The sequence below is a fragment of the Amblyomma maculatum genome, chromosome 3 (genome assembly GCF_055883805.1).
Source record: "Amblyomma maculatum isolate TAMU_Amacu chromosome 3, ASM5588380v1, whole genome shotgun sequence".
NCBI lineage: Eukaryota > Metazoa > Arthropoda > Arachnida > Ixodida > Ixodidae > Amblyomma > Amblyomma maculatum.
In genome coordinates, this window is record NC_139346.1 from 151,408,849 (window position 1) to 151,432,777 (window position 23,929).

General features: G+C 48.9%; 2 protein-coding genes across 5 annotated transcripts in view; one reads left to right on the top strand and one right to left on the bottom strand.

The window, feature by feature from the left end:
- The window catches only part of LOC146196478 (uncharacterized), a 301,218-nt gene that overhangs the window by 41,252 nt on the left and 236,037 nt on the right, over positions 1-23,929 (top strand). The gene's annotated exons all lie outside the window — the stretch shown is intronic.
- Positions 9,211-14,775, bottom strand: LOC146196479 (glutathione S-transferase Mu 1-like). The gene is made up of 3 exons (XM_084596366.1): positions 14,621-14,775; positions 10,459-10,879; positions 9,211-9,749 (listed from the first exon to the last, which is right to left on the bottom strand). The coding sequence occupies exons 2-3, from the start codon at positions 10,839-10,841 to the stop codon at positions 9,374-9,376; spliced, it is 759 nt and encodes a 252-aa protein (XP_084452492.1). The 5' UTR covers positions 10,842-10,879; positions 14,621-14,775; the 3' UTR covers positions 9,211-9,373.

Below are 23,929 nucleotides of genomic sequence, written 5' to 3' on the forward strand. Positions count from 1 at the left end.
CGCTTTTTGGTGTTTTTATTGCGAAAGCAGTACTACTCTAGGTTTCGAGTCTTCAGCGTTGCGCGGCCAGTAGCCACCCTCCCCTGCACGATGTACCATCCAGGAGGTGGCGCCTCGCCTTCAGTAGCCGATGGAAAGCTGCTACGCGCCCTCCTGCCCTGTGCGCGTAGTAGCGTGCGGTAGATACACCCGCAGCGCACGCGGCGGTGGCGGCGCGTGACAGCGGGCTTGTTACACGCACGAGCCCGAAACGCAATTATGAGCGGCGGACGCCCCCGGAAGGAGACCTCGGCGGTGCACCCCCCACCATCTCCGCGTGCACTACTCCACTCCGGTCGGCTGACGGTCTTCGCGTACGGCCGCGTTCCGTGACGGTGAGGGACCTCCGCCGAAGAAAAGGCCGGGCGTGGCTCGCCCCGTTGTGCGCCCAGGCAGCGGACCGCGAGTGACCGCTGGCACTCTCCGTGAGACTGGTTCACCCAAGGGTTCACCACGCCTGGCTGCCTGCCTCCTTGCGGAGGCTCGTGTCATAGTTGTGGTGGAGTTGTGAGACGGGAGTGGAGCAATTGTTATGTCATCGGTCAAGGTGTGAAACGTGAACGCGATGTCGTGCACAGAGAGAGGTTGGAGTAGACACTGCGGACTGTGATCAAATTTAGTAGCTGGGCCAGGTTTTGTGGTTGTACTCGGCTTTTCCGAAGTCGACTATTCTTATTTTACGCGGGTTCGACTCCAGGCCTCGGAGGCTGTGTTTCGATGTAGGCGAGATATGAAAACTCTTGTGTGATGTCTTTGGAGACTGCATACCCCGACTGGTCGAAGGTAGTCAGGATGCAAATTAGTCCGAACCGGAGGCCGCCTTCCACCACAGTGCGCCTCGTATTCGTGGCCTCAGTTTTGACACTAAAGGCCATAGGTAATAATTAGCAGTAAAAACAAAAAAAAAAAATCGAAAAAGAACACTGCGCAAACTTTATAAGGGCGATATGTGACGATATATATAAGGGCGATATATATAAGGGCGACGATTTATAAGGGCGATATGAGAGAGAGAGGTGACGACAAAATGGAGGGAGGACGTCCTAACATTGATCTCGTTTCTCCCAACGCTCGACAGGAAGGATGTCGTAGACAATTCCTGGGCGGCAGCTTTGGACCGTCGCTGCTTATTCCTGAGGGAAGGCGTATGATGCGGAAACGCTGCCCGGTCCGCACAAACGATAGGGGCAACCAAGCATACGAGCACGAGCATTCATAAACATAAAGTGTATACCAAGCAACGGTGGAAGAAAATGAGCAAAAGCGAACGTTTCGAGGATTAGAGAGAGAGAGAGAAGTCGAGCGCCCAATTTATGCGTAGCTGTACACTTGCGATATATATATATATATATATATATGAAGGAAAGAAGCCAACAGTCGGCGAGGCCAAGGAAAGTGTTGGGGATGATCCTTTTATGTCATTTTTTTTAATGTTTGCTTAGATAATCACAGAAATTAACAACGTAATCTGTTTAGATTACGTTATTAATTTCTGTGATTATCTAAGCAAACATTAAAAAAAATGACATAAAAGGATCATCCCCAACACTTTCCTTGGCCTCGCCGACTGTTGGCTTCTTTCCTTCATGTAGTATAACGAGCACCCTCATTTCCCCTTAATTGATCTGCCTATATATATATATATATATATATATATATATATATATATATATATATATATACTGTAAAGGGACGACGACGCCAAAGTGATGTGCTCGCGTGTGGAAGATGGAGAACGACGAAGTGTGTGTGTGATTCGTGCTGGGCGCCGCTGGCATGAAGTTGTTCGTCTGGTCAGCTACCCCTTTGTAAATATCTGTAAATACATCCGTGTATCTACGTTACAATATGTATATATATAGGTGCTATCTTCCTTCACCGCTGCGGAGTGTCCACTATGGTATTACAGCGTTTTCCAAAGCCGCGCGCGATCTCGCTCGCTGCCTAAACTGACAGAGCAGACGACGTTCGCTTCTTAACGCTGCCTCTCCTGGCCCGCGCCCATCTTCTCTTGCGTCGGCTCAGAAACATCCGCTTCCAGGAATCTTCTCAAAAGAGGGGGCAGGTCGGCCCTACGCCGGAGAGGCCGGAAGATACGCCAGGGCTTCCACATAGCGGGGAGGTATTACGTACGCTCACGCATGGGCTGTCGTCTAGTATAATCAGGGCTTGTCGCGGAAGTATGACGCGTGTCGCGGACGGTGTGTGGTGCATGTACCAGAGTCCTTTCTTTCTTTCTTTCTTTCTTTCTTTCTTTCTTTCTTTCTTTCTTTCTTTCTTTCTTTCTTTCTTTCTTTCTTTCTTTCTTTCTTTCTTTCTTTCTTTCTTTCTTTCTTTCTTTCACTCTCCACGGTGACAGCACGATACTACGCGCACCTTTGCGAAAAAACGGTTGCGGACGGCTATTATCCCTGGTCTTCAGGTCTGTGCGTGGTCTGCACTTGCCACTGTTGCCATGTTGTAATAATATCACACGAACGAAGACCCCCTCGCGGCGCGGTGGGTTGTTATGAGTGGCCATTACCCGCTCTCATCTCGCTCTGTTTCTCCGGAGAATCGCCCCCGTTTCTTTTGTTTCTGTTCTGCACCTTGAACCGCCCTGTGCTGGCCTCTTGGCTCCACTTTTCGAGGAAGAGCTGTTGGAGGGGACTGGGCAGTGGAGAGGAGAGGGGATGCTCTGCTTGTTGCGTTCTTTGGTTTCCCGATGTGCATACAGAGGGGAGGAGTGCTCGGCCACGGAAGCGGCTTTGTTGGGTCGGAGAGGTAGTGGGAGAGAGAGAGAGAAGTGGTAAGGGGGAGATTTTGGACACGAACGGTCTCTCAGTCATCGTTTGCAAAACACTGCGGAAGTTTTGTAAATAGTATCGAAAAAGAAACAAAAACCTATACATCGCACCCGTGCGCGCCTCGCGTTCTGTTCGCTTTCTACTCTTCTGGGTTGTGCAAGTGGGAGTAAGACGGGATTTTTTTTGCAGCTATACGCGGTGCGACTTGCTCGACGCTGGACTTCCTCTTTCGTTCATCCGTCTCCAGTTTCCTTCGTCTCTAGGGCGCGTTTTGTCGTAAAAGCTGCGCCGCCGTTGTTCCCGTTGCTACATCGCGCGGGCGCTTTTTGGAAGGTAAAGACCTTCTTCTGAGAAACGTACGGGCTCCCCCTAAAAGATGCATAGCGACAAGACATCGCGCAGAGGAACAGAAAGAACTAGAAACGCGAAAGCTTGAGAGAGATGAAAAGAATAGAAGATAGCGGGTCTGGCGGCCCGGTGGGCGTTCTATTCTCGGATTTACGCGCGCACCAGCCATAATGCATCTGGCGGGGTGGACGTACTTACGATGAAAACGGCGTTGAGTGGGGAAAGAAACGGAGGGGGGTGCATGGGCGGTTTCCGGAGGTCCGGACGACAGTCGCCTGACGGAAATCTTTCGCGGGATTAGGGCAACGGCCACGAAGCGCACAGTTGCGAAATTAAGAGGAAACCGCCGCCATCACCATCCGCATACACGAGTGCGGATTGCGGTGTTTCGCCACCAGGGCCAGTCTGAGTGGCGACAGCGAAGCCCGGATCCGTTTGTTGACTGAAGTGTTTCTTGTGATGGATACATTTGTGGTTCGTTTTTTCGTTTTCTTCCTCTCAAGGAAAGGCCATTCTTCTGCGTCGCAGTCGAAAACTCAGCTGTAGCCGACTGCACACAATCAGGAGTTGAGTTTGCGAGGCATTTCGCAAGTAACGTGGAGTTTATCATGCGTATAGGTTTTATCTTATCGTAGTGTATCGCGTGTTGACCACTCGAAACTAGCTTTGGTGGGGATTTGTGCTGCTGGTCTCTGAATGGCTGGCGCAGTGAGCTCTAGCTTCTGACATCGCTGCTCAATTTTGTCATTATGTAACTCGGAGAACATGACATGGTGGTGGCTATACGACACTCAGTGTTTCGTCGTACTTCTGGTTTGGTTTGGTTTGTGGGGTTTAACGTCCCAAAGCCACTCAGGCTATGAGAGACGCCGTAGTGGAGGACTCCGGAAATTTCGACCACCTGGGATTCTTTAACGCGCACTGACATCGCACAGCACACGGGTGCCTTGCTTGTCGCCTCCGTCGAAAAGCGGCCGCCGAGGCCGGGATTCGATTCCGCTTCATTGGGAGCAGTAGTCGAGTGCCGTAACCACTGCGCCACCTCGGCGGCCTTCACTCCCCGTCCCTCAACATGTAATCGCCATATCAGAAAATAAACGTTTTTCACTCACTCACTCACTCGTCGTACTTCTATCCGGCGCTAAGTCGCTTTGCATGACTGTATATATAGCCGTATCCCACGCTGTTTACGCAGTCGAATGTCGATAGTTCGAACTGAAGAGGACCCGGACTGTTTGGTTCATAGCGCAAGAACAGCCAATAATGGAGACTGAGAGGAGACACGACACGAGGCGTGAAATAAACGGGAGTTCGTATTAAACAGATTCAAGTTGACTAGATTCTGCTTTATGTACTTCGTATGTATACCATAAAAAGCGCTGTTAAATATGAGGAGAGAGTGAAAACGAAGAGCGCAGTCACAATATATATAGTGAGCGTTATTTCTTTTTTCTCTTAAGGTTTAAGCGAACTGCGGCCAGCGTTAGTTCCTTAATAGATACATTGTAATTTTTGTGTAGGGCCTTTTTTTGTTTTGTTTTCTCGCGCAGTTAAAACCACGTGTGACAGATTACCAGCGTCACATGCGGATTATTATGACTGTCAACACTCATTTAAGAAATGCAATGCGTTCTCCGACAGCCTCTTATAATAAATACTGTTTGTAAATTAATTACGAACATTAGACGCAGTCGCGTCCTCCGCGGTCGTCTATGCCTGCTGGCCGTTGGACTGGGCGCGGTGGATGTGTCTGCGGCATTCTTGCGGTGAGCCCAACGTTGCAGGAATAATTACCGCCAGCATCAGCCGGATTTCGGCAGAGGCGAAGATCAAAACACGCCCATGGGGCTGAGCGAGGTCGGCACGCGTTAAAGAACCGCATTCGGCTGAAATCAATCCGGGGCCCGCCACTACGGCCAATTTCACATAGTCCACGTACCACCTCGGGACGCTTAACTCGGCGTACTATACCGCCTTACTATTCGTCAGCGTGCTCTGCAGACAAGCAGCTGTTCCAGCTCATGCGGCACTAGCGAGAAGCATCCTCATCTCACGCATTTAATGGAAAACATTGAGTGGGGAAGAGGGGGGGGAGGAGCGGAGGGGGATGAATGTTCGCTACTTCTATCCGGCAGCTGTATACCTATAGTATACCTCAGCGACAGCTCACATATGTGCTACCCCTCTGTCATCGCCTCTGTGGAACGCGAGTTGCGAATGCATCGAGAGGCGTCCTCCCGAAATCAATTCGGGAGCCCGGCACTGCCGTCGACACGGTCGACGGTGATTGCCTCGCCACTGGAATTCTCGCCTTGCCTTGGGAGCCGCGGCAAGGCGTCATGCTCGCTTCGTTTTTCGTTTCTTTGCGGAATATCGTTCCCGCGTCGCCGCTTTGTTTTTCTGCTTTCTTTCTTTTTCTTTTTTTTTTTTCCTCCGCCGGGTCGCGACGCGCGTGTGACCTAAACACACTTGCGGGGGCGAAGAGAGGAGCGGGATGAGCGAAGAGCGGGGCACGTCGCGGTGACAGCAGCGCACCTATCCCCGCGCGGCGACGACCCCGCTCGGGGCCACGTACGCGGCGTCGAAGGAGGCGTTGACGGATGACCGCGCTGAACGGCACCGCCACGAGGCGGCGTCGTGGCGTGCATTCGATATGCACGCGCCGAGGATGCCCCGCTGTGCGGACCCGATAACGGTGTGTGTGTTTATGTGGGTGATCGGGGTCGCGCTATTGCTACCCTCCCCTTCACTGCTCTCTCTCTTCTTTCCCGCTTCAGATCCTTCTCCGGTATTAGACGCCATGCGTAACCTTGGACGCCCTTTATTCGCACGTGTTGGCCACGCGCTCTTGCAAACATTTCACACGTGTGTGCCTATTTTTCCTGGGCACTGGACAGGGGACATTGACGTAAAAAAGGAAAAAAAGATAAAGACCCATTCTTGCTCAGTCGGGAGAGTGCCACTGGATTCAGTCCTTTTGAGAACTATACCAGCACATCTGCAATAGATAAGTTCCTCAAAAATCAGCCATTACTCTCTTCGAGGTGTACTGTGAAGGAACCTTCCTTGCGTACGGAGTCTTTCTTGCGAGGTCTAAAAAAAGAGTGGATGTTCCATTATTTTTTTACCCCCCCTTTTTCTTTTTTTTTTTTTGTTCAGGGTGTAGCGTCCAGCTTAAAGGCGTTCGTGCATGCAACTCCCAATAGAATCACCGAGGCCAAGTCTCTTCACTACCATGGTGCTGTGAGGTTGGCTTATTTAGTCAGGGCGATCGCGTGCCAGCAAACTTCTCCACATGTTGTATGTTGCTAGCGGAAACTAGCTGAGAAAAATAGTTCAGTCATCCAGATTACACATTGACTAACGGGACCGCAGCAGAGCGCAAGTGGCGCATCCGTTGGCGAGGCGAACTTGGATTGCGAAAAGAAAAGGACGGACAGTAAAAATTTACTAAGCGTTTCTGGTACGGTTTGTTGCATTGCAATTAGCCGCGTTCAAGATGAAGAGGACAACATGAAAATATTCTTCCACTTTTCTTTCTTTTCCAGTTTACGCGGAACGTTTCGCAGGTTGAAACCTCTTTGTAGTTAGAGCATTATATGGAGAGAGCGAGAGAGAGAGAGAGAGAGAGAGAGAGAGAGAGAGAGAGAGAGAGAAAGAGAGTGAAGAAATATATTTTAGACCGCTATTGAGGGACACTGGCATATGTTACTTTGTATTGGGGCGGAGATTTTGGACAGAAATGCAGAAGAGCGCAGTAAGAAGTGAAATAAAAGAGTATAGATGTGGAATGAAGCATTTGTGTGCATATCGAAGGGGAATGTAAATTTTTTTTAAAATTTAACGTGGCAAGTTCAATATCCTACAAATAGGCAGACAAATAATTAGCAGTCGTTCAACTTTGTAAACCGAAGGTCGAGCGATAGCTCTTCGTGGTTATGCAGTTAGGTTTTGCTAAGTTGACATTGCGAGCTCCCGGGTTCTGTGTTCGGATCCTGATCCATGGCTGTCGGGAGAGGCTCGGTCGGCCTTCTTTGTCGTGTCGTTTGCCTAGATGACATCACCTAATGTCAAATGTCGCGGTGAAAGGTCACAAAGTCAAGGTCGTATGTCAACACTGGTGTTTCGGTGGTTTGACTTTAATGGCCTTGATATTGGCTGAAAGTCAAACTGCCGGACAGACATAAAACTCGGCTGTTGTACTGAGTGAGCTATCGCTCTAAAAAAAAAAAAAAAGACGAAGTTTAGCGCAGGCAGCATTGAGGGCATTCATGTGACGTCACGGACACTATTTTGCGAGCGCAGCATGCAGCCCCAGCAATGCAAGCTGCAGCTGATGGCGGTGAGTCGACTTGATAATAAGCCTGCAGGTTTTCGCCGTGCTTAATCCCTGTTGAAAAAGAAAAGAAACTACAGAAAGTTTTCTCTTGCCACAGCCGAATTTCTGTGTGGTTTTTGACCGTAAACCATTTGAGACAACACAAGTGGCTTTGCGTCTGGCTCAAGGTTGCACGTAATGCCAGACAAAAACGTATTATTCGTTGAATGTTGCCAGTGTCTGTACTCGAGCGAAAAAAAAAATAAAAAGAAAGTACGCTGGGCGCCACAAGCGGTTCCTGTTCCCTCATGTTCTCGACCTCATGCTATATATAAAAGACCGTGAGCGACGGAGAACCAGGTCAGCTTCGTTGAGCGTTTGTGTTCTCTCTCTTGTATGTATACGTGTTTTGTGCGTCCGGGGGTACGTGCGAGAGACAGAGCGAGATGGAATGAATTCATAAACGCATCAAGGGCATACGCTCCTGTCATACGGCTCATTAGGCGAGCAATTCTGCGAAACACCGATTTCCGCCAACTCTGGGAGGTTTTCGCCGTCAGCCAGGGGCGCTTAAAGAGCCGCCTTTGACTGATCGCGAATATTTTGAGCGTGGAGCACAAACCGTTGCAGCCCCCAAATGTGAGACAAGCGCAGTTTTTATGAAGACGAATGACAGGTCCTACGGGGGCGTTTTTTTTTTTTTTGGTGTTTGCCCTCGTTACGTCGTTTCGAGTCCTGCACAGATTTCGTGCCACCATTTTTAAAAGTACTTCAGCTTGTAGTTGAGGCCGCATCACGTTTAAGTCACCATTTGCTCCTTTGCTCTGCTCTATTTTCTCATTTTGACTCCCATCAGGGAAGCTTGAGAACGTTGAATGTGGGCGAATTACTTTGTTTTATTCTTGTCCGTGGTCGTACATGCGAAACAGACAGAAAGGAAAGTGCTATTTGCGCCGTCGGCTGGCTGTCACATCGTGAAGAAACGAACATTGGAGTCTGGACTGGTGTAATTTGCAAGGTTAGTCTGATAAGAATTAGAGAGATTTAGCTTACCGTGATCCGTGATCCGCCACCGTGACTCTCTACCGCGCGTGGGCGGGGCGGGGCGCTCAAGCTGATTGGTCCTGACGAGGCAGGTCTATGTGCCGACATCCAGTATGTGGCGCCATCTATCGGCGTCAAGGGGGTCTGGGCATGCGCAGTGGAACGCGCGGTAGCGGATCACGGTAAGCTAAAACTCTATTGATAGGAGGGGCTAAGGGAATGGGATTCCCAGTTTGGTGTCGTTTTGTAGCTTCCCACAGTAAGTATCTCACTGCAGAAGAGCTCGCATAGCTAAAGTCGGCGGTGTTCTTTTGTAGAATCGGAAGACGAAAATTAAAGGTGTTCTTACCGTACAACAGTGCTCCAAAAGACAGCCTATATGAAGCAGGCGTTAACATGCTTGTCTGATGCACCTGCGTGTATATCACTGTGTGGATAAATAATTACTGCATCTACAGCGAGGAGATCGACCAATCATCGCGCAGTAGTCTACATGAATGATGTGCGCGGTTGATGCAATATGGTGCCAGTTTGAGGTCAGGGCAGCTGACTCAACCCGGGATCTGGTGATGACGACTGTGACGACATTGCTGACGACGGTGACAGAGGGGCTGGCAGAAATTTACCGGCCAGGCACGATACGCATTTGTTTGAGGTAATTTTCTTTTGGTGACATTATTGACATTTGTTTACATGTTGTTTTATTCACATTAGCAGCTCGAGAGGAGCAGGAAAAACGTGCTGTAAAACACTTGACGAAGGTCTTTTCGGATACTTTCTCATTTTGCGATCCTAGAAGGTACACATAGCTCTTGGCCACCTTTGTAGCGTTCCGTGTTCATGCCTTGGCCACCTTGGAAGCAATGCTTGCCGGGGGCTTTCCGCTTCCCCAGCGTTTGGCCAGGGGCAGGAACATGGGCCACGGCCGAAACTTGTCCGACGAGAGGTACGCCTTGATGAGCTTCAGCTGGCGGAAGCGGTCCACGTACGCCTTGAGGTTGTCGTGTTTGTCCAGGCAGCCGGGCTTGAAGAGCGAAAACTGGTCCAGCAGCTCGTACAGCAGGAAGTCCACGTGAGTGATCTCGTCGCCGACCAGCCAGGGGCGGTCACCCAACGCCCGCGACAGTTGTTCCACCTGTCCGGGCAGGGCCTCGACGAAGTTCCACTTGAGGGACTCTAAGTAGTCCTCCCAGCAGTAGTAGATCAAGCTCCACCTGCATGCGGCGTCATGCGAACTGTATACATTGGGGACACGCTGGGGGCGCGAAATGTACTGGGAGAAGCAAAGAAGTGATTCGCATTTGTTCTGCCTGCGTGAAGATAAAATTTTCAAAAACTGTGAGAAGGGCAGACACAGAAACGTCCACTTGGTCCCCTAGTTAATAACTGGGGGAGGATAAATTGAACATGGACTGATTATATAGGCTTACTTTGGTGATCTAATGTACTTTCCAAAGGTAATTCCCATGCCTCCCAGGTTTTCTTCTGGTCTTTATTTAAAGTGTCATTAGTGCTACGCTGGCACAGGCAAGGGCTATAGAAAAATTTCGCGTTTATGCCAGCATGCCGCATCATCGGTCCATTCCTCGTGACCTCTCAATCGGCAGCGTCTTTCCGCCGCGCTGGCCCGAGGTTTGCTGACCAGCAAAATACTGGGTAATTAAAAGGGTGCTCGTCAATGAGGGCAGTTATTGGTTTTGGCTAATTAAGTTTAGCGCGCAGTCGGTTAAAATGGAAAGCGAACCTTTTATGTTCCTTACGAAATTCGTGAGCTTTTCCTGCAGTGGCGTAAAAACCAGCACGCGGAGTCTGACACGCTCCAGTGGTCGGCACAAGGCCATTTCGAGAGAGGACCTTATCCTTCCTGTCATTGCGTGGATAACCTTACCTTTCCCGCCGTTGCGTGGATAATGTATGGCTCACCTGAGATCATTGAGCAGCGACTCGAGCATGTCCACGCGTGCCGCCTCGACGGGCTTCGAGTCCGGCACGACGAGACCGTGTTTGCGCGCCAGGTACCGCATGATGGCCAAGCTCTGGGTCATCTTGGTCTCTCCGTCGACGAGGTACGGCAAGTTGGGAAAGGCGAACCCCTGCGCGGCCAGCGCCTTCTTCTCTTCGAGCCATACGGCCTTGCTCTCCTGGAGGGTGGGCTTGTTCAGCCACGGATACGTCTTGTACTCGTACGGCACGCCCAGGTACTCGAGCATGTACCGAATGGGTTCCACGATGCCATGGATGTCGGCCCAGTAGCCCAGGACCACTTTCTCGGGCTTGGCGGCCTTCTTGTCTTTGTCGGAGGGCATGGCGGTATTCGGTCCTCTCTGTCGATGGTTGCTCTGCTCTGCAGTAGGGTAAAAAAAAAAAAAAAGTAGGTGAGCGAGTAAGTTGTGGGTGGGGGGGGGGGGAGCTTCATACTGTTTTCTGTATCGGATGCAAACTTGACAAGTCCTTTCGTCGTTTCGTACCTTGCTAGCTGTGCTTTAACAATTTGTTTCCCTCAATAACAACAACAACAACAAGAAACAGGGCTCCAAGAAATTTGATCTTGCAGTGCTTCATTGTTAAACATCGAACCGCATGCACATAGTGCCTCCTCTTCGCTTTTTTGATGCGTGCAACACGGCAGATTTTTGTTGTTGTTGCACTCATGGCACTTTCTCTTCAAACAGGAACTGATTTGAGGGTGAATGCGTAGCTTGTCGTGGATGCATGCGGTACGTGGTTTAGAAACTTGGGACTATAATTTGTCACTAAACAGGTTACTTGCTAAGAAGCAACACTTATATGTGAGCGGTTTCGAGGCGTTAAAAAGTAACATGTGAACTGCGCTTCCTTTTACGGTCGCCATCTTACTATGTGGTTGTCAGCAGAGTCCAATACAAAACGTTTTTGTTCATTATGGCTCATGGTAGGGTCGAGTCCACTCAACTCCCCAACTCAACCCTCCGCTGTCGTGTCCATGCAAACGGGGCTTACGCAAAGTTCAGGCAGTCACCAGGAAGCAATTACAACCAACCATATACTCGAACCTCCTAAATTATGACAGAATTTACCCTGAAATATGTAACACCAACACGTGCAAGATCTGCAAGACAAACGTAGTCACATTTAAACACATACTGTGGGAGTGTAAGGCACAGCTGACCGGCACTAATCCCGAAACCTCTCGTCGAGGAGGTTCAACGCTCTATACGCAGCTCCAGCCTCAACGATCAACTCTGGGCCGTCCAGTAGGCCCTTGAGGCTGCGAAGGGACAAGATCTTGATGTTCCCAAGTGGGGGACCTAGGCCTGGTCGCTCTAAGCTTTGCCGGGCACTAAGTAAAGCTATTACTCAGTTTGTTTGTTTGTTTAGGGAAAAGCTTTATTCTCGTCTCGGACAAATATTGCAACATTACCGCGTGTATGCGTATTGTGCGGAAGCGAAGGAACGTACTCGGTAATCTAAATAATGTTCTCCTGCTTCGTTGCTATGTGCTACCCTATAGAGTAAGTTGTAACCGAAGGTACTGCGCGGTTCTTCCGTCTCCAACTGGTTAGTCAGCATTCTTTTTTGCCTTTATAGATGTAGACCAGCTTGTTTGTACGTTGTCTTCGTAAGCTTCGTCAGCCGAGTAAATCTCAGCAAACTTAAACGAGAAGCTCACGCACCGCGTAAGTTTGATTCAGATTGTGCGCTGCCGTTTGCTTGCGCCCTTCTCGCGATAGCCGTCACCGGAATTATTTTAAATTAAAATTATTTTTCACTCTAACGTAAACACACACTGGCGCCGAGGGACGCGGAAAGAAAAATTATGGGGCAAACTTAAGCTCCACCTTTAAGGGTATGACGTGATAGCGTATAGGCGACCACCTGACACAGAGCTTTAACCAGGCCGTATAAACGTGGCTGTGTAGCCTAGCTAGGAGTAACGTGCCTGGCTAGGTATCCAACAATACTGGAAGGTTGATTATTATTCCATCTTCTTACCTCAAGTGAGCAACCTGTGTTGGCAGCTGCTCCCAACTGTCTGATACCATGAGGCCTCGTTAAATCGCACAAATCAGAGAAGAATTAGCGCACGGCCATGTCAGCTGCCAGCTAATACCTGCCAGCGTAACGACCGTGACTTTTTGCTAACAACACCGACACCAACGGCGGATGTTCTGTGCTATGGGACCTTTAACGCTATCGCGTTAATAATAATAATAATAATAATAATAATAATAATAATAATAATAATAATAATAATAATAATAATAATAATAATAATAATAATAATAATAATAATTCAAGAACCCGTTGAGATGATAGCCAAAACAGGACTAAGTAAACAGACACGCGCGTAACTGGAAATTATATCGCTCGAGTGTTTCAGACGCACAAGTGGTTCCTGACGGTGCGACTTGGACTCCCGGCCAGAGATAGCTCTTTACACAATGTCTCGCACTTTCGCGTGCATGCACCTGTTGAGGGGCCGTTTCCTGCGAGGGGGCGCACGCGAAGTGCAAGAGATCACTAGATTAGCACCAGGTGCCTACGGCAAAACCACAAATGAGGCGGTACAGGGAGATATGGGCTGGGCATCTTTCGGAGTACGGGAAGCTCGGAGTAAAATATTATATGAGGAACGCCTGAGGAAATTGGACAGTAACAGATGGGCAGCTAAGGTATTTAAATACCTATACCTAAAAAGCGTTGACTCACAATGGAGGAAAATAACTAGGAAACTAACCAGTAAGTATGCTGGTCACAAGGACGAAGAAATAAAGAGCGTTAAGCAACAGGTGAAAAACACAGAAGGTAAAAATTGGATTAGTTCGATGGAAAAGAAACAGAGTGTGGAATTATACCGAAAGTGGACTAGGCAGATCACGAAGGAAGCTTTCTTTGATAACTCAAGAGGCAGTGTCCTACCTTTTGAAGCTAGATCAGGGTGCCTTAGAACACGCAGCTACGAAAAGAAATTTAACAATGAAGATGACGCATGTGCTGTATGTGGTAACTCCAGTGAAACAATTGACCATATTATACTCGAATGTAATGGTATCCATCTGGAAGTCGATGCAGGCGCAGTCACTCTTCCTGAAGCTCTGGGGTTTAGAGATACCAGTGGCCGGGTGAATAAACCGGCGGTGGAAGTTAGCGAAAAACGACTGGAAGATTGGTGGCTTAAAAGCAGAAAAGTGACATAATGTTAGTAATGTAGAAACAAAAAAATAATAAATAGAATCATGGTATAGTTAACCAATTTTAAACAATAATTAGGATATAGGGAGGAAAATGAGCATGATAGCAACTGCTACCACCCCGTTCCAAAGGGGACGCTCCTATATTCTACCCATCCATCCATGATCGAGTAGTGCTGGACGCCCTTAGCTTTGACAGGTGAGGTAACTTTTCTGCCTGCCGTCTATTCTTGTGTTAGTGTTAGGAAAGGGACCCGTCGGGTCCCAGCCGGGAAGTCCTGCCCCGCGATGCGATTTTGTACTAAACATAACGGAATGAGCGCTCAATTTTGCTTCATTGGATAGGCAACATTTGAAAGTTCAACGTTTCTTCCCTGTTGGCCTGCAGTATTACACGAGTACGGAGAGAGCAAAAAAAAAAAAAAAAAAGCACGAGGCAGATGTGAACTGCTAATGCATGGCAACTGATTTTAAGACGCGTAAGAAATTCGTTGCCCGCGAAGCAGAGAGTGGGGCAGGGCGCTCGCTATTGCGTGCTTGCGTGCGTGCGTGCGCACTGCAGAACGGCAGGGCCTGTATCGTCACTCACACTGATACGCGTATGCGGGAGAAAACAGCCAATAAACAGGATTAATAACGGTGACGTGCACCATTGCATGGAAGTTCCTGCAAGGAACCCTGCTCGCAGAAAAGAGAAGCCAAGAATAAATGAATATGAACGATCGACAAAAGAAAGAACGACAGGAAGGCGGAAATAAGATGCAGAGGCTTTCCGATGCGATAGGATTCTAATGCACCGCCATTTCGCGACACTCCTCGCGCCATCATCTCTCATCCCGCCGGCGATCCCGCTTGTTGTCCTTTCGTTCTTCTCCCTCGACGCGGTTGGCACTTAACCGGCGAACATTACTCACCGCCAGTCGGCCGCGTCGGAATGAAATTGGCTCGCCTTTCCGCTTCCAAACTAACGTAACTTTCTCCAGAGCTTTGGCTTCTTCGCTGCCACCTGCGCGTAGCTACCGGTCACACCCTATCTCGTAGCCTACTGTCTCTCAGTTTGTCCGCCAGCAACAGTCGGGCGACTCGCTATCGGCGTGTGCGGCGTTCTCAAGCGGCCTTTCTTCCAGGAAGCGACGATATGCGAACCGAAGCGCGCTCCTTCAAACGTCTCGTTGCACGTTCAAGGCCAGCGGGCAGGCGGTCCGGCTCGATGTCGCAACCATTTCACGTCTCTGGAATGCTTGCGCCGGCGCACGCTTCCTCCGCGCCCATTTTTTTTGCGAGACGGATTGGGGGGTATTACTGTCGCGGCGTTGTTTGCCGCAGCATTGTATGTGAAGCGAAGAATTTTAGTCTGTGTTGTTTGCTCGGCCGCTGTGAAACCTCATATTTTGTTTATTTTGCGCCAGTGTTCGTGCCCGTGTATATGTGGTCTATTCTGCTGCTTTGGGCCGGCCTGAATGCGGACCTAGCTAGCTTGCTTGCGCCAAGGCCATTTTCGAATTGCGCGCAAACGGGATAATGCTGTAGTGTCTTCTCCGCTTTGCTCCTCCGTCCGTGCGCTACTTGAAGATCAGCTTCGCTTCTCTGGTACGCGATCTGCCTTTGACTGATTGCTAATTAGGTATTGTGCATCCATCGATGCCTACTCCTATGTGGACGAGTAAAAGCGTGAGCGAATCGCTGCTAATACAATTCTTTGTGATAGTTCCTGGCAAGTCACGATGCTTCCACTGTATAAGTTTCATTACGTCGGGTCATGTCATTAGGATTCCATCCGATACAGTGTGGCATATGAGGTTGGAGCCGGCATTTTTCTCCTCTATCGCGGTGGTGGTTTCCTTGCTACGTCCGCCAGCAGATGTCTCTGGCTGATGCCTATAGTTGACAGTAGCCGTTTTGTTTTTACAGATTGCTATCTCAAACAGTCGGCTCCAGTGTTCGAGTTGTTTCATTGTTTTGTAGTAAACTCAGTAATCTTCCAATTCACTGAAGTCATCCAGGGTTGTTGAAGCTAAGCACGACGTTAAATCATTACGAGCTCGTCAGCTGAAGAGCTCTCCCTCCCTCGCTTCTAGCTGACGGTATGGCCTTCTCAGAATAAGGATTTCAATGCACGGAATGCATTTAATGGCTACATTTTCACCTTCATTTGCCCGTACATGCGCCCACACCTCGAAGAAATTCTCAACGGGGGCATTTAACAGGTAACAGCAATAAGTAAGTATAGTCGAACTGGCGCCAGGTTTCTCACGGAGGTTCCTGTAACAAAAGAGATTAAGCAGTTGAACTCAGAAGACACGAAAAGCAAGCTAGGAGTCCGTATGCTGTGCGATTGCTCGTTAAAGAACCCCAGGTAGTCAAAATTCCCGGAGCTCTCCACTACGGCGTCTCACACCCTGAGTCGCTTTGGGACGTTAAACACCATCAACCAAACCGATCGTTAAACACGCTTTCCATGTTCTCATCCTTTCGAACCGTAAATATCTCGCATATATTAGATATATACCGTGTGTCCCAGCTAACTTGAACCAAGGGTTGCAAAATAATATATTTGAGATAGGTCACTGAAACCAGTTGCATACAGCTGCCAGCCTCCTTGTGTACCACAGGCAATTTTGTTTGTTTTGCAATTACTTAATTAGCTAATTACGTTAATTTTTTCTAACTTACTAAATATTCACCTTAGACCAAAAATGAATCGAAGAGTTGTAGAGCACCTTCAGCAACCCCCCATTCCATTAATTGCGATAAAGAAAGTCTCACGTGTATCTTTTTTTCCGGGCTCAAAAGAAAGCCTGCGAAATACAAATAATACCATGTGACTAGCGCATTTGAGCTCCAGCTGATTTTCGCAGCTGATTTCGTTCGCTCAAACCACGACTGAGAGAACCACAATCGTGGCGCGCGAATGGGCTAGTCACGTGGTTTTATTTGTATTTCGCGGGGTTTATTCTGAGCCCGGAAAAAAAAAAAAAGGTATGCGTGATGCTTTCGTTATCGCAATTACTGAAATGAGTGTTTCTGAAGGCGCTTTCCAACTTTCCCATTCACATTTTTTGTCTGAAAGCCACATTTAATAAATTAGAAAAATTAACATAATTAGTCAATTCATCATCATCATCATCATCAGCCTGATTATACCCACTGCAGGGCGAAGGCCTCTCCCATATTTCTCCACTTAACCCGGTTCTGTGCTAGCTGCATCCACTTGACCCCTGCGAACTTCTTAATCTCATCCGCCCACCTAACTTTCTGCCGCCCCCTGCTACGCTTTCCTTCCCTTGGAATCCAGTTTGTTACTTTCAGCGACCATCGGTTTCCTCTCTTCGCACTACATGTCCTGCCCATGTCCATTTCTTCTTCTTAATTTCCACTAGAATGTCGGTAACTTGAGTTATTTCTCTGACCCACTCTGCACGCTTTCTATCTCTTAATGTTACCCCTACCATTTTTCGTTCCATAGCCCTCTGGGTTGTCCTCAACTTAAGCAGAACTCTCTTGGTTAGCCTCCACGTTTCAGCCCCATAGGTGAGTACAGGCAAGATGCAACTGTTGTATACTTTCCTCTTGAGCGATACCGGTAAGCTGCTAGTCATAATCTGCGAGTGCTTGCCAAATGCGCTCCATCCCTAGCCAATTAAGTAATTGCAAAACAAGAAATTGCCTGTAGTGCGTAAGGAGGCTGGAAGTTGTATGCAACTGGTTTCTCTGACCTATCTCAAACACATTATTTTGTAACCCTTGGCTCAAGTTAGCTGGGACACCCGGTATATATGCGTGTGTGTGGTTTAAGTAGAGAGAGACCGGTATCCGCGGTAATTCTGAGTACCCGGGCGACTGACTGGCTTGACGTTGGGGCGGAAGTTGGGCTAGCTAACGGGGTGTTGCGGTTTGCATCGTAAACATGTCAACGCCTCCCTCCAGCAAAGCGCATGTCTTATCTCCAGGGCTTGAGTATCAGCAGCGGCCGCACAGATAACCACCGGCCTACTTTATTCCGCCTTGTCAACTCAGTGCAGCATGGTAAACTGTGGAGTTCGAAAATTTAAACGCACCGGGTCACATTGCGCGGTCTAACGCCACGCGTTTTTAGAATTAATTTCAAGCTATAGGGCATTGTCCTATACCCCAGTTGTGCGCTCCTAATGTATTCTGAGAACGATATTACTGATGCGACATTATCTCGTGGCATATCGAAATACTACGTGCTTCCAATCAGCGTTTTCAGGCGGTGAGAGTGATAGTTACATTTTATCGCTTCTGGTTTAGCGAGCTCGTTACATTTGTGGCAGTCGTACGCGCATAGTTAATGAATAACTGAAAAACTTGCAACTTGAAGGCTCCGTGCACATCTAACTCTAGGACGACGCGCGCGCCACTAGCGGCACCTTCGGCGTTCAGAGTGGCAATGCGCTCCATAGGAATAGTACATGTAAACGGAAGTAGTAAGCGCAATTTCATTATTGCACAGTGCAAGTACAATATGTCAGCTCTTCTTGAAGTAAAGTAAGAGCCCATTGTATACACCTTAAAACATATTACAAAATTATGAAACGTCGTTTCGAACGCTGTGTATATTTAAAACTCCGCGATACGTGCACGTGGGGGTCGCTGCGGCCGACCGTCACCGCACGGCAGAGTGACTCGCAGAGACGAACATTCAGTTTTAAAAGCCTGAGCTTTAAAATGCGTGACGTAGTCGTACCGACGACCTTTCGCCATTGCAACCGTAACGGGCGGCGGTCTAACCCCCGGTGGCCGTGCTGATAAATTGTTAAATTAGTTTGGAGGAAAGACGCATGTACCCGCCACACTTCTCGGTGGACACCTGTACCTTGCCGTACGGTAAGGGAGATAGATGGGAGTCGAAGAAGAGAGAAAGAGGTATTATGTAAAGCCCATCAGTAAACTTCAGCCGTGGTGAAGGGCTCCAGAATAATTTAGACCACTGAGGGATCTTTTGCACTTACATATAGCGCAGCACACGGGCGTCTTTGCGTTCCGTCTCCAACGAAACGTGGCCGCCGCGGTCCGGATGTAACCAAAGCCACCTAGATTCTAACCCGGTTACTCCCGTTCAGTAGCCGAGTGCCTTAACCACTGAGCCACCATGGCGGGTATGGCGGGCTGACCAGTATAGCAGCAAGAGGACGCGGGTGTGGTATAAAACGAAGAGGCGTTACGTGCTCAACATGTTGATACCCGAATGTGGAACCTAGGAGTGAAATTCAAACGTACCGTCTTGTCAAAAGTAACCGAGCAGTATGTTTTGCTTCTCACTTGTATTTTAAAGCCATTAAATATTCCCAGATGATCACAACACGTTAAGAAGTGAGGCCAGGTTCTGGTTTCAAGTTGTCACATATTTAAAGATTCAGATGTAGAATGAATTTACTGACACACGGCTGAGAAGCTGACTCTGCTGCCTAGTATACTTTTGGCAAAGACGGTACCTGCCGCGGGGAGCCGCTTTGGACAGCTAATGCTCTCCAATCGAACGCTAGTTGGCGGTGCGCTCAAATTTTTATTAATACAAATATGTGATTACGCTAAAATTGTGACCCTATGAATTGTGGTAGAGAGACCGGAATGGCGTCTAGTAAACAGTATTGGGTACGCGTAAAATTGTAATTTTAAATATGCTCTCATTTTGATGGTGGAGTCGCACCATCGACCTTAGGCGGCCCAAAATGGTCAAAATTCCCGTTTGCAGGGGGGGATCTGGCGAACCACTGGTCATAGACACATGCGGGTGGTAAAAACGATTCGTCTCGACGAGATCTATGCAAAATGAGATCGCGATAGTTTACGCTCCATGCATTTCAACGCCTATCGGCGGTGGCTGCATTTTTCTCGTTTCACTGAGTAAGCAGTGATTCGTTCACACTTGGCGTGCACATTGAAGAGCACTGACAAAATATGCAACTATAGTTTTAAAACGGCACGATAACTGTGTGCTGTGAAGACAGACATTCCTTTGACCAGTGCTCTGCGAACTGGTGTTTCTTCGAGTCGAAAAAGCCTCGATGCTCTACGCGAAAAGCAGCTCTCAAACGGCATGACAAACGAACGAAAACAAGCTGCACACCGTTGCAGACGATACCCAGGCCGCTGAGGGCGCGCGCGCGCAGACGGCGGAAGCGGCTCGGGTTCTCGTCTGCGCCGTTGTCGTCTGCGAGCCACCGCAACGGCCGGGTATCGTCTGCGCCATCGTCCGCAAAGGTGCGCAGTTTGCCTTCGTTCGTTTGTCATGCCGCTTGGTAGCTGCTTTTAGCGTTGTGAATTTAGGCTGCCCAGTTTTAACGACCTTACAATGAACCAGTGGAGCCCAGGTAACAGAATGTTGGACTCCAGGAGAAGATCGTGGGATTCGGAAACATGAGCTGGCAAAGCGCCTGTTAGGGGTATACCCTGCTTCTCCGTGCCGTTCGAAAAAAATAAAATAAAAAAGATTCCAAATGTCATTTTATACCTTGTCACAGTGTTTTTAAAAGCATATGCTGAGTACACGATCAAAGCAGAAAACTTCGGAAAATTTGGTTTGAATGAGAATCTCTATGCATTGATTTCCCGTACAGTACCGGCGGCCGGGTGAGTATACCATGCGCACATATCGCACTGTTTTAAAAGTGCAAAGGCTTTGAAGTGAGGCTTCACAATTTTTTAATCTGTTTAAGGTACACGGGGTTTTCCTTTTTCATGAAGGGCCGATATTGTACTTGCGCCGTGAAATAAGAAAAATGCTTTTAAGGCTTTTATGTGCATGTATTCCTATGGGGCACTTTCCAGCTCTGGAGGCAGAAGTGGCCACCAGTGGCGCTGAACGCAGCGGCGACCGTTGCGCGCCTGGCGGCGTGCACGGACCCAATAGAGGCCTGTGTGTACAGCGGCTCTGCCGCCTCCTTTCTGCGTGTGTTCCCTCTATATAGGTTTCGTGTTTATTTATTTATTTGGGGCACTTCTTCATACTCCGCAAAATGTCGACTTCAAACGAAATTGGAGATTATATGCGCGAAGACCGTATGGCAGGGACCTGGGATTTCCGGCAGTCGGCTTGAAGCAAACGAGCATCAGCCAATACCACAGTGTAACCGCACAGCCTTATAGACGCCGAGGGATTAACTGCGTTCAATTAAGCGTTATTTTTGGAGAACGTTTGTCATTTTTGTAATCTTCGCGCGCTCACGTATATGCAGAAGGAGCAGTCGTTATTTTGAACCTTAGGGTCCGTAGAGTTTTGTGCGGAGCCGATATTCGAAATGCGTGGCCGCTGAAAAAACGCGGTTGATTGTGCACGCGCATCGTCCGTGCAGATAAGTGGCGTGCGATATGCAATAGCATGCGTATGCTTTGCCGAGCACTGCTCTGGAACGTAGAAGCCGCTTTCTGGCATACCGTGACGCGAGCCGTTCGTCGTCGCCGAATTTCTTTCTATCCTGCTGCTTTGCACTGTGTGCACCGGGAGATGGTAATCTCTCTAGCGGTGCGATTTGTTTTTTAACGACAGGCTTCGTGCCGTAATTCGGCCGAGCGTAGTGCATGCGTGTCACCGCTGTATCAATCATACTTATTATAAGTCTTGTCCGTTAAAGCGCTATTCTTTTCCGGGTTTTCTTCTGGGCGACAAGTATATGATTTAGAGGGAAATGCCAGTGACTTCTGTAGACACGAATTATTGTTTCTTTTTGCGAATGAGAGATAGTTTGTTATTCGCGATTGCCAGTGGGACTACGTATACGCTCCTCGAGCAATCACGCAATGCACTCGTGCATCAAAAACAAACAGACAAAAAAGATAGACGATGTATGTGATTGATGGGGCAGGTGAGTGCGCGTTAGCGTTATTGTTAATCCCGTATGGAGCCGCTGACTGGCGTATGCTGTGAGACCGGGTGGCGTGATTCAGTCCGTCAATCACCTTGTGACAAACTGTATTCCCTCTTTATTCTCCCCACCCCTTAGACTGATTGACAGCCGCGGTTTCTCTCACCACCCATCGCCTCATTCTTCTCTCTCCTCCCTTCTGCCAGCGCCTCATCTCCCCTGAAAATGGAGAGGATATTTCAATCTCTCCATTTTGCCTCCCCTCTGCTCAGGCTTCACAAGCCGCCAATGCCGGACCTGGGACTAATGGGCTCCTTAGTGCTAACTAGTTTAATCTTTCTTGTATTTCACACGAGCAGAATAACACGACCAGCGTACTTCTACCAAGTGAACACCTGCATCTTTCCTTAGTTGGATTATGCAAATGCCGAGTGAAAGAATTAAGAATAAAGAAATATGAATCAAAGATGTGCGCCATTTTTATGAGGAAAGAAACAACATTGCGTCGATATAAACTCGGTCATCTCCTTTAAAAAAAAAAAAAAAAAAAGCGATTATTTGTATCAGCTATTCAAGATCACGAACCTCGAGTTTTATTTCTAGCGTTGCCGCATGTACAGGTTTTCACCAGTATCGGGAATTATTTCGACATCCTCCGGCCCGTGGTGGCGTATTGAAGGGCACCGCACTGTTATGGAAGGGCCGCTCAACCGCGCTTGCAGTAGATGGGAGCCGGAATGGACGTAATCAGGGCTGACTGCTCGCGCAGCCTGCTCCTACGCAATGCCAAAAGGGCGGAAGGCACGTGAAGGGAAAGAGAAATAAAGATGGGGAGAGGGCGGTCACTTTGCTTGTTCTGTACTTGGGACGTCATGTGGCCGCTGTGACTGTTTGAAATAAGGTGCCCCGCGGCCGTCCTCAGTGCCATTCCGCTCGTAGGCGTTACTTCACTCGTAGGACACCGTGGGATCGAGTGGGAGGACGTAATGAGAGCCTGCACTTCTCTTTAGCGAAGCTGCGCGGGCGACTTTTTCTGGCTCCTTCTCCACTACTACATTTGCTTTCTCTTTCTTTTTACTGTATTATTTCGTTTGGTATATGTCTGTATTGCAATTTGTTCGTTTTCGTTGAGCTTTCGCCGGGGGAGGCACTGAACTTCGTGGCATCTCAGTGACCGGCCACTTATATGCCGTTCTATTTGTCAGACTCCTGCTGTGGAACTTTTGTCATCCTGAATTTAACCTTGGCCCGAGGAATTAGTTGCGCGCTTATGGCGACGCACGGTGAGAGGCGCGAGACATACCAGCTCGCTCAGTCTCATGGCGCATTCGGTTGGGGGGACGAGAGCAGAGGCGCCGAGCAGTACAGAGCAGTACAGGAGCACGCCGAGCGAGGATGTAACTGTACTCCCACGGGTACACTCTCTGCGGGTCGAGAGCAGAGCGCTACGACCATGTGACCGCACTTCTCTCCCCAGCGTTATCCGCCTGCCCGCAGTGGCGGCCGTTGCAACCCAAGAGGCCAACTCTTCGTATAGAACTGCTTGTTTTGTATGCCTTTGTTCTCACAGCGCGGCGATCTGCCTCCTTTGACCCTTTCGACGCCAGCAGCGACTCTCAAACATGCATACAGCACCTGAGCAATGCTTTCCGCTCGCCGAGCGCCGACGTTTTGCAGTCGCCATTTTAAGCGTCGTCGACTCAAGAGAGAGAGAGAGAGAGAGAGAGAGAGAAACATTTATTATGAGCAGGCGTTAAATATTCAGCCCTAGGTGGGCAGATTCCCGAGTCCAGGAAGCCATGGACCCGAGCCATCTCCCGAGTCCGGCTGACCAGACTACGCTGATCGTCCAGGGTGGGGCTTGACAGCAGTCTCCCACTGCTCTTCGGTTATGGTCATGGTGGCAAGCAAAAAAAAAAAAAAAAAAAGATGGCGCGGATATGTCGCTTTATGCCATGTGACTTCCTCTACTCTAGCTTTAGACGAGGGTGGAGCAAGCGGGAGTGCACTCGGGTGCTCTCAACGGAGGAAAAGCCCTCCTCCTCTACCATTGGAAACCAGTGATTCTACTTCTGCTCTCCCACTGGAGGACGCCCGCTTGTCTGGAGCACTTTCGAAGTGCTCTCGAGTGCACCTGCTTTCCCACTCGAATTCGCCATCAGCGTCCTTAGTCTCAGTGTGCTTCTGGCCGTCCTGTGTACCACATATTGCTGATACGCACTTGAAGATATCGTTTCGTTTTTTTATGGCGCAATGCGTCCGCAGATTAATCGGCCTGCCTCTCCCCTCCGCCAGCTCTGTTGTCTAACGCAGGAAACGCCATCGAACAAGGGACACATCACTTTCGTACGGACTATGCTTGCGTTTATCTGGAGGTCAGGAGACGTAGTTAAGGGC

Coding starts and splice junctions, on each gene's coding strand:
- LOC146196479 (XM_084596366.1), bottom strand. CDS start 10,841: ATGCCCTCCGACAAAGACAAGAAGGCCGCCAAGCCCGAGAAAGTGGTC. Junction 9,750..10,458: donor TCGCTGCTCAATGATCTCAG/GTGAGCCATACA, acceptor CGCCGCATGCAG/GTGGAGCTTGATCTACTACT.